Source organism: Ylistrum balloti, unplaced genomic scaffold (assembly GCF_031769215.1).
Source record: "Ylistrum balloti isolate Yb309-2 unplaced genomic scaffold, AGI_CSIRO_Ybal_v1 Utg370298, whole genome shotgun sequence".
Lineage (NCBI taxonomy): Eukaryota > Metazoa > Mollusca > Bivalvia > Pectinida > Pectinidae > Ylistrum > Ylistrum balloti.
This window is the reverse complement of record NW_026782224.1, coordinates 1,265,019-1,275,229: the sequence shown is the minus strand read 5'-3', so window position 1 is coordinate 1,275,229 and position 10,211 is coordinate 1,265,019. Positions and strand designations below refer to the sequence as shown.

The 10,211-nt window shown below is 37.0% G+C and overlaps 1 protein-coding gene across 1 annotated transcript; it reads left to right on the top strand.

Annotated features, from left to right (window-relative positions):
* Positions 1-475: 475 nt before the first annotated feature.
* On the top strand, positions 476-8,324 carry LOC132553144 (protocadherin-11 X-linked-like). The gene is made up of 4 exons (XM_060217359.1): positions 476-3,172; positions 5,873-5,995; positions 7,678-7,792; positions 8,032-8,324. The coding sequence occupies exons 1-4, from the start codon at positions 476-478 to the stop codon at positions 8,322-8,324; spliced, it is 3,228 nt and encodes a 1,075-aa protein (XP_060073342.1).
* Positions 8,325-10,211: the final 1,887 nt, after the last annotated feature.

The following is a 10,211-nucleotide window of genomic DNA, read 5'->3' as shown; positions in this document are numbered from 1 at the left end:
GTGATGTAGGGTATGATACCATTAGCAATGTTAAATACTCATTATACCACAGGGCTCTCACACCCCATTTTGGGACTGGGGCCCGAGGCCCTTAGAACTGGGAAAAATAATGGTGTTTTCCTTAGAATTGGGAAAACTTGGGGTCTAAATTGGGAAAAAAAGATACTATTTTGCATTGGGAATTGTGCCGAATATCAGCCCTAAATCTGGCAGATCGAGAGCCCTGTACCATACTAGAGTTGTAAAAAAACTGTATCACTATCATTGCGTTATGCATGTCTGTTGATTCTGTTTTACATTGCCCAATAATCATGGGGTAAGTGAAACATCAGACTTGTTACTTAGATGGTGATGGTTTCCTAGTGAATATTGATTAAACTTTGTCGTGTGCGTATGAAATCTGAGACAGAATTTTCCCGTTGATATTTTTCAGGTGATGAGAATGTAAACATAGCTGTATAGGACAAACATCATAATGGCAGCCCTGTTACACTTGGTCGCATTTCTCATCTTCTGGATTACCTCCCCTTCTCATGGCCAAGACGAGTTACCAGCGATCAAGTTCTTTACTCTGGAGCAACAACCAAAGGATACATTGATTGGTAAGATGTCTGATGCAGAAGTGCTGAAAACTGATGTACCAGCTGCTGAATTCAATACGTTGACCTTTCAACTGTTAGACAATGGAGACACATCCTCCAGGGTGTCAGTGGTAGAACAATCCGGAAATGTTTATCTAGCAAAAGTTCTGGATAGGGAAGCACTATGTGGATATCTGTTAAACTGTCAGTTCACTTTTGATGTAGCGGTGCGGACTGCTTCCAACTCTTATATCAACATCCTCACAGCACAAGTCACAATACAAGATAAGAACGACCACGTTCCTATATTTCCCAGCAGCTTCGTCAATCTTCAGGTCTCCGAGAACGATAAGGCTACAAAGTATACTATAGCTCCAGCGGAGGACAGAGACATTGGAAACTTTTCGGTTCAGAGTTATGAAATTGTACAACCGTCTGATATTTTCGACCTTGAAATTACAACAAATCCCGATCAAAGTGTGAGTCTGCAAGTGATATTGAAAAAAGAATTGGATCGAGAAGAACAAAATCGTTACCAATTTCACGTAGTGGCAAAGGACGGTGGAGAACCACCAAACTCTGGAACACTGAGTATTGCTGTAGAGGTTCTTGATGAAAATGACAATTACCCGAAGTTTTTGGAGTCTGAGTACAGCATGTCGGTCAAAGAAAAGGCTGCAGAAGGCACTATAGTGCTACAGGTGTTGGCTACTGACAAGGATGTTGGTGTTAACGGGCAGATCACTTACCGCTTCAGTCCCCATCAACAGGGTCTGGAACAAATTAAAGAGGTGTTTACAATCAACACTCAAACTGGTGAAATAAGCTTGTCCACAATTCTGCCAGCCAATCCTGGTAAAGTTTTCCAATTTTACGTCGATGCAAGTGACCAAGGTGACCAGCCTAAAGTCACCCAACAACAAGTAATGGTGACGGTCGTGGATGGAGGCAATAATCCTCCCGAACTTCTCCTCAGTTACATTGTCACCAGTGATAATGGTGTCATGAACATTTCTGAATCTGCCAAGAATGCTACACCACTAGTTCATGTCAGGGTTGATGATTCCGATTCAGGTTTAAATGGAAACGTGTCCTGTACCATCAACGATACAAATTTTACTCTTCAACCTGTAGCTAGGAAAGGATTCATCGTCATGACAAATAATCGCTTAGATAGAGAGGTTGTTGAGCGTTACTACGTCACAGTATTTTGTGAGGACAAGGGATCACCGCCTCTGAGTTCTGTTGTGAACTTTACTGTTAATGTGACAGATGAGAATGACAATATCCCAAGATTTTCAAAAGGTGTTTATCCAGCAACACTTGTGGAAAATGCAGATGAAGGAGGTGTGGTGACACAAGTATCAGCCTCTGATGACGATATCGGAAGAAATGCTCAAATTAGTTATTACCTTCATGATGATAGTGTTTCTAAATTTGCCATTAACTCTCACACTGGAGTGGTTACAGCGAATATGAAATTTGATCGGGAAGTTAATCCCCGAATTACATTTCGAGTTCTGGCAGTTGATGGTGGCAACCCTCAGCAGACAGGAACGGCAACTGTTGTTCTCTCAGTCACCGACATCAATGACAATGCACCGTCTTTCAACAGCAGCAGAATTCAGATGATGGTTGGGGAAAACCTTGATCCTCTCACCAAGGTCGGAGAACTAAAAGCTGTTGACCTTGATGAAGGAAACAATGGCAAGGTTGTCTACTCCTTATTAGGAAATGTGTCCAGAGACCTGCCATTCATTGTGTATCAGGATGGAGTTGTCCGTGCTAAGGATACTTTGGACCGAGAGGTTCAGTCTCTGTATACCTTTCATGTTCTTGCTCGAGATCAAGGAGAAACTCCACTAGAAACAAACATTTCTGTGACTGTGCTTGTGACTGACGATAATGACAACAGTCCAGTATTTGTTTTTCCCAACGATAGCAATGACACAGTTTCCATTGGGTACTTGACAGAAACACCATCTTGGGTAACGAAAATAAGTGCCGATGACAGGGATTCAGAACAGAACAAGGCTATTGTGTACAGTATTCGTCATGGAAATGACCTTCAGCTGTTTTCAATTGACCCCTATAGTGGAGACATTTACCTTCTCAATACTCGCATGATTTCGGAGGATACAGTGATACGCCTGACTGTTTCGGCAGAGGATAATGGAAATCCACGACGGGTTAGCACACATTCATTACACGTAATCCTTGTTTACACCAACGCAACATCCCTCCTTTCAACGACAGAAAACAGCAGCAACAAATACATCATTATCTCAGCTGTGGTGGTCGTCCTCACCGTCATTCTGTCTGCTGTTATAATAGGCCTGATTCTGTTCTTACGACGGAAGGATCAACGCCAAGAAATGGCAAGGAAATTCAGCAGCAGCATCCAGAATGAGAACTCCAGTTATCTTGAGAATGGGAAGATGTGTTATGGAGAGAAACAAGACCACTCTGATAGTAATGGGGATTTATACAAACAGAAAAAGAAAAAGGAGGTCAGCTTCTCATTAGACGAGGATCTAGATAATGTGTTTGATATTTCAAGTGTGTCGGCATACAACAGTAGCAAACATGAGGTAAGCTTCAGAAAAAAAGATTTTTCATCTGCATTCAAATCTGAACAGTCCAGATTAGAATTATCTTTATAGGCAGGTGACCTTTATATTGAGGTTCATTTACTATGATTTGTATTATATTTGGACCTGAAGCTAGTGGCCACTATAGACAAGTTGTATAATGGTCGTCATAAAAGCAGGCTTGGCTGTAAAACATGTTGCTGAGTGAAATGTCCATGGCAGGCAGTTGAAATTCACTCTGTGAAAATAACCAAATATTTTTAAGTAGGACTCGAAAATATTCCATGCTTGTGCAATTTCAATTTTGCATATAAAAAGGAGTAATTGAAGCTAGAAACTGAAACAGTTGTAAATATTTTCAAAATTCAAGAAAATGTTGAAATATTAAGGCCCTAAATAGCGAGGCCCTTGCTGACCTGTCAGTCTTGTAGTTTCTCTAATTATTTACTACGACCGTAACTAAGATAAAAATAAAGGAAAACTCAAGCTTTGAGACGGTTTCACATTTTTACATTAAAATAAAATAACATAAAATTGATTAATGGGAAAAATCATTTATCACTTTCCAGTATTCAGTATTATTTTTATATTAATTTGAAAGCATGAAAGTGTGAATATTTGTGTAGGTTTAACAGTTAAGGTGTGACATGTATACAGACAGGTGTAAGAACAGGTACACTGTGTTACCTGTGGTCATTTATAACCCCAGGTACCTGTTTCGTTGACAAGATTTGATCAGGCAGACACTAGATTTTAGTGATACTTGGCCCAGCTAACCTGCCCCTTGTTTTAACGTGTCGAATGTCGTACCCTTGAGGTGCACTTCGACCTGACTAGGCGTTAAGGCCCAAACACATGCAATTTCTGACAGGACATTCTTTTGTGTAACTCCATGTAAATATTCAACTCATATCAACCTTAAATACCCAAACATAAAGCAATTCTTACACCTACGGTACAATGAATGTGTCCAGGTGATTAATTTCCTTCAATGCTTGTCAAAGTCAAATGTGCAGACATAAGTTGATATATTTTCTGAAATCATTGTAGAGTGAATGATCGTAAACAATGATGAATACTTGTGTGTGGTCGACACACGATAGAAAAACATACAGAAATGTTTATAATTGGAGATAATATCAACTCTGCAAGTTTAAAACGCAATCAAAGGTCAAGTGTTCAACTTTTGAAAGGGCATTCTTTTTCCGTCAGCCACCCTCAAATCAAAAGTCAGCTTATAAAAAAAAGTTAGGAAAAAAATTAACAGACTTTCTTAAGGACTTGAAATGATTCACAGAAACATCTGTAAAACAGCAGAAACACAACAATAGCAAGTTAAACAAGGAGAGAATTTGAACTACGACACATGACGCATGTGTAAAACCTGTGCTATTGTTTGTGTTCACAGACACCCTAAACAGGGTATAGGATGTTCTGGTGAGCTCATGGTTCACGTAAAAAATGTCAAATGTCTGAAGTGACACATTATCACAACCAAGTGTCATTGTTAGTAAAAAAGGAGATTGAGGAATATTGTTTCAGGAAGACAGTAGATGTATGTTAGTGAGATTGCATGACGTCCTGTAACGTATCAGGACAGTGTCGCTCTAGTTACACACTAAAGTGGTATTGAGTCATATTTAAGGAATTATCAGGTATAGAATTGGAATGCTGTAATAACTTAATGTTTGAGATATGGATCTAACTATAACAGTGTTACCAGTAATTTTTACTTTTTACTGGGCCACATACACCGATGGCCCTGATCAGTCATTCATACATACACAGGTCCTCCAAGGACGGCTGAAAAGCAGTCTTCTTACAGTTTGTCTCTCACTTATAGGACAGGTCCATGGGAGAACCTGTACTCGTAAAGTTTGTCTCCAGATGTAGATATTAATTTGTTTTACACTTCCCAAAAAATCTGCAAAATCAGTTTAAGTGTTAATTGCTACCTCATGCTAGTCATTTATGGAAACAAGTATGTTGTGATCTTGACAGCATGTCATAAGATACTGTTGTATAAGTTTAACGTACTTGAAAATGTTGCTTTACAAAAGTTTTTAAGTAAAAGTGCCTGTTTCACTAGCTCCTATGTTGAATATTGAAATATAAATTAACATAAAACCATTTCCTGAAACTGTTTACGTAAGGTATTAAAATTGTGATAATTAAACACATTTAAAGGTCTTTACTGAGCTGGGATGTGTTTGATGTGTGAATGACTTTGTCAACATTTACTTAGATTTTGTTAACTGGCCTGGGATGTTAGTTTAGCCACCCAAACGTCCAATATAATCCCTGGTAGATTTTCTAGGGTGTCAGAAGGGCCTGAGTGTTTGGACTACCAGAAGAGAAACTTCTGTGTGGTCAGCTATGGTCAACACTTGACAGTAAAGTGTTATGTAATTTTTTCTACTTTCTCAACGACCAAATTGGTGAACTTTTAGCATGAAATTTCTTGTTGTTCTTGACTTTCTAATGGGGTAAAATCAACGTGAACAGATAAAATATTGCTAAATGATTGTTTGTTTCAGTTCTGAATTTTCATTCTTTATTTGTATCCTTTTCAGTTAGGATTTTTTACTCTTTTTTCTTAAAGCATTTTCAGTTCTGAATTATTTCTATTTTTGTTTTTTTTTTTGCATTTTTTAGTTCAGAGTTTATTTTCTAATCGCTTTAATTCTTTCTTGACAGCAGGCAGAGAAGATGAAATCATTCCAGACACCGTTGACCTATGACCCCCAGACCATTCAGACCCTTCATCTACATCAGCTTCTCATACAGAATCAAGACGACAGAAAAGAGAAAAGTCATAAAAAGGTACGTACGAAAAAATTTAAATCGTGTGTGTGGATATTATAACTATGAAAATTCTTTAATAAAGGTATATATAGAAAAACTGTAAATCGTGTTTTAAATATTAAGCAGCCAAACCTCGTTATCTCAAACTCAGATAACTGGAAGATCCCATTTAAGTATTCCATCTGTCATAGCAAAACCCTTCACCAAACATTTGATCTCACTTCAGTCAAATACTTGGATAACTTTTTTCACTGATCCCACCGACTTTGAAATAACAAAGTTTGACTGATGGTACATGTATATGTATAGAGTCACATATTGAAATCACCAATCAGACTTGGACATTTCTCTGCCACTCTGTGGACACAAGATATCAGGATTTTGTTTCACATTATGTTGAGGTTTTCAGCTTTTTTGCCTTCTTGAAATTATCAATTCTGATTCAGCGAAGTCATGAAATACTCAACTCTGCCATGTTGGTGGTGGTCAAGAATATGGAAAATCTATGTGATGACTCAGGAATTGGTTCAATTTAGTTGTAAAGAGGAAGACACAGTAACATAATTTCTGGCAAAAAAACAGCTTTTTAGAAAGAAATTTGATCTGATTGATAGAAATTGATTGGATGAGGGAAAATAATTCTTACTAAGTTCTGGATATTTTCTTTCTTTTTCTTTTTCTTTTTTTTGGACATATCAACGTAGATCCCAATTCTGTCTGCTTTGAAATCAGTTTAAGGATTTTTAATTGTTGTTCATGTTAACATCTAGCTAATATTACTGTGTTCAGATGTTCTTTGGCAATGTTACTTTTTTAAAAAAAATCTGATGCAGAGCAAATATTGAATACAATGTCATCCATTTTGCATACTTTTGTTGAAAAGAAAACATTTCTGCCATCAGAATTGTTTTAAAAAATATGAAAATTATTGAAAATGTCAGAGAGGAGGGGAAAAAAAAAACAAAGCTACATCAATATGGCAGTCAGTATGAGTTTGTTTCTTGCTGAGTACAAAGTCATTTTCAGGTCCATTACCTGTAATGTATTTTCAAACAAAAACTTGATACCTGTTGATAGTTAGCATATTTCATAGGCTAAAATGTCATGAATCTGATTTCAGTATTGTAAAATTTGATATCCTAATTCAGAACTATGTTGTTTGTTAAAATTTGTTCTAACTGTGTTGGTCATTAAGTCAGGGGCAAGCTGTGATACGTACACACATAAACCCACTCTGTAGAGTCAAGCTGTCACCGGCCCCAAACCTACACTATTGTCAGTGGGCAAAAATCATCTAGTAAATCATAGCCATCCCTTTCATCGCCTGACCTATGTCCACCCTAGGGTCAATGCCAGAGTGACCGGTCCTGATGAGTAATGGCCAGTTAGCCAATAGGGTGTGTTGTCCTGGTCACTCCTGACTGACCAGAATTTAGGACCATCAGTTAGTGTGTATAGGGAGAATAGCAATTATAATTTTAATCCCAGACTAATTTCAGGCTTATCAATAGCTCACCTCAGACTCCATTATAAAATTTTCAAAGTTATTTTAATGGCCTAAATTGAGTCACCAGACCCAAGGCATACACTGTTTGTCTAAACAACAAACATCTGAGAAATTTCATTTATTAAATAAATGACATTGAACATAATGAGAAGTCAGCACTATAAATATTAAAACGACTTTATTTAATTAACAGTTGAATGTAAAGTCACCACATGATGATATAAGCGATACATCAGGGGAGACAACTACAAGTGACAGTGGACGTGGTGGTAGTGATATGGACATGCCAAGCTGCACTAACATACCAGGTAAGCTTACTAGACTGATGATACTTGGTCACTGTCAAAATATGCAGATTAGGTTCATTTACAATGTAGAAGACCAAAAGATGATAGAAAGTGAATCTTATAAATTGAATTCAATGTTGTTTGTAACCTAGTATCATCAATGTGGTCGCCATATCATTTATTATAAAAATTATCAAAAATGTGTTCATAAGCATCCTTTGAATTTCTATGTATGATTTTGTGACATTTCAACATTACAGATGATGCAAAAGCTTTCAACTTTAACAATAGTCACCATGGATATCGGTCATCACCAGGGTCTTCGTCCTATCTAACATGTGGACCACCAACAGAGAAGGAGGAAAGTGACCTTGTGAAATCTAGACCAGTGTCGGACATATATACAATATCCTCCAAACAGAAAGACTTCAAACATTTAACACCTCGTGAAAACTTTGAGAGGAAACATAATCTACAAAGTAGTGCTCAAAAAACGAGAGATAGTGACTCTACAAGACAGAAGCCAAGCGATTGGTCACCTTCATATGTGTGAGACCAATGAGAACCTTTGTAATATTGACAGTCTCATTTCATCCTATGGCAGCAGAGGACACAAATAGTGTATATTTCTACAAAACCAACCAATCAAAAGATATGTAATACACAGCCTGTTTTATACATTTATATAGAAACTGACTTTCATGGTACATTATAGATGTTGCCATGGTTTCATATGAATCAGCAATGCCGTCCATTTTTAGTATATAACAATTTTTTATGCGTGTTCCTGTGAGGAAGCTCAAAGTGATTCCATGATTAGGATTCGACCTTGTGTTTTACACAGACTAGGGACCACACTAAACACTATTGGCCTGATTGCTGTAGCTGTTTAATGATACTATGACATGCAATCTACCTACATTCTTGTTCTGGTATGGAAGCTGTGTGTGTGAGTGTGTGACAATCCCCAATTGTTGGTCATTCTCTTGCCTGTCAGTACAGGTGTGGCATGTAATGCCTGTTGAGACTTCCACCCCTTTACACACCAAGTAGACTAGGCTGTCCATTATTTTCTGTTTTACTCTATCAAAGATCAGGGTGCTTTAAGTGTCAATATAATGACCGTTCAAAAAACAGAAATTTGAGATCTTACACCGAAGAAATTCAACACATGATTGGGTCAACCTGATTTGTAGCTTTCACTTGTGGAGCATTTTATGGCTAATTGTAAAATTATACAGGATGTTTTGGTTTGTAAAGTTTGGCAGTGAATTATTCCAGAAACATTTTTTTTTTTTGTTCAGTTGATGGAGAGGTCTAAATTATGATGAAAAGAATATCTAGTTGGTAAATAATGTAAAGGAAGGAACCTCCATCCATTTGTTGTTGTAGAGAAACCAGATGGATTTTCCTGCTTAAAGGAGGGTTGTGTCAACGGTTATCATAGGTTAGGATTTGTGATAGAAAGTGTTTGTCTAGTCACACACAATGCTTTGCAAATTTGTTAATCACACCATAGATGTTCATTTACTTTTCAAACGATATTTATTTTGTAGGACAACAATATCAATTAAAGTGATTTATAATCACCTTTCTGAGCAAATTTTCACTAGTGGAAATTTTAAACATTAAAAAATTGTTTAATGATAATATTAAGTATAATTATTTTACTTAGTCTTGTCACATTGTGTTGTAGCTTTTAATCTATATTGAAGGTACTTTATATACATTTTGATAAATGTCTATATGTATGGATGGCTATATGTTTGGATGTGGATGTTGGATGTCTTTGTGTGGATGGCTGTTTTTATAGAAGTCTGAGTGGATATCTGTGTGGATGACAGTGTGGATGTCTGTATGGATATATGTGTTGACTGGATATCTGTATGGATATCTGTGGATGGCTATATGGATATCTGTGGATGGCTATATGGATATATGTGTGGATGTCTATGGATATCTGTGGATGGCTATTGGGATATCTGTGTGGATGACTGTATGGATATCTGTGTGGATGTTTTAATCAGTGATGAAGCACATCATAATAAGTAATTACACAAATGAGCATCAACATTTCTGATGTCATAATTTAAATTTCTTCCATCTTGAAATTTTCAGTGAGATTACACAAATATTTGGGTAAATTAGACTAGTGCTACTAATCACTGGAAATGTTCAGATAAATGTTTCTAGATCATTTTGTGGAGTAGGGTTTCCCTGTGATTGAGCTAGTGAGGAACTGAATGGTGCTCTGGGCTCTGATTGGCTGAAAGTTTTGGTGCTAATTTCTGATTGGCTCATTTTGTAATTTTCCTGTTACCAGGCCCTGTCCTTAGCAGCTTTGGTTCTGCACCTTTTTTATCATGTGACACAAATTGATGACATAATCAGACAGCTGTGCTGTTCTATTTTTTCATGATTATCATTAAACAATGTTACA

Coding starts and splice junctions, on each gene's coding strand:
- LOC132553144 (XM_060217359.1), top strand. CDS start 476: ATGGCAGCCCTGTTACACTTGGTCGCATTTCTCATCTTCTGGATTACC. Junction 3,173..5,872: donor ACAACAGTAGCAAACATGAG/GTAAGCTTCAGA, acceptor TCTTGACAGCAG/GCAGAGAAGATGAAATCATT. Junction 7,793..8,031: donor AAGCTGCACTAACATACCAG/GTAAGCTTACTA, acceptor TCAACATTACAG/ATGATGCAAAAGCTTTCAAC.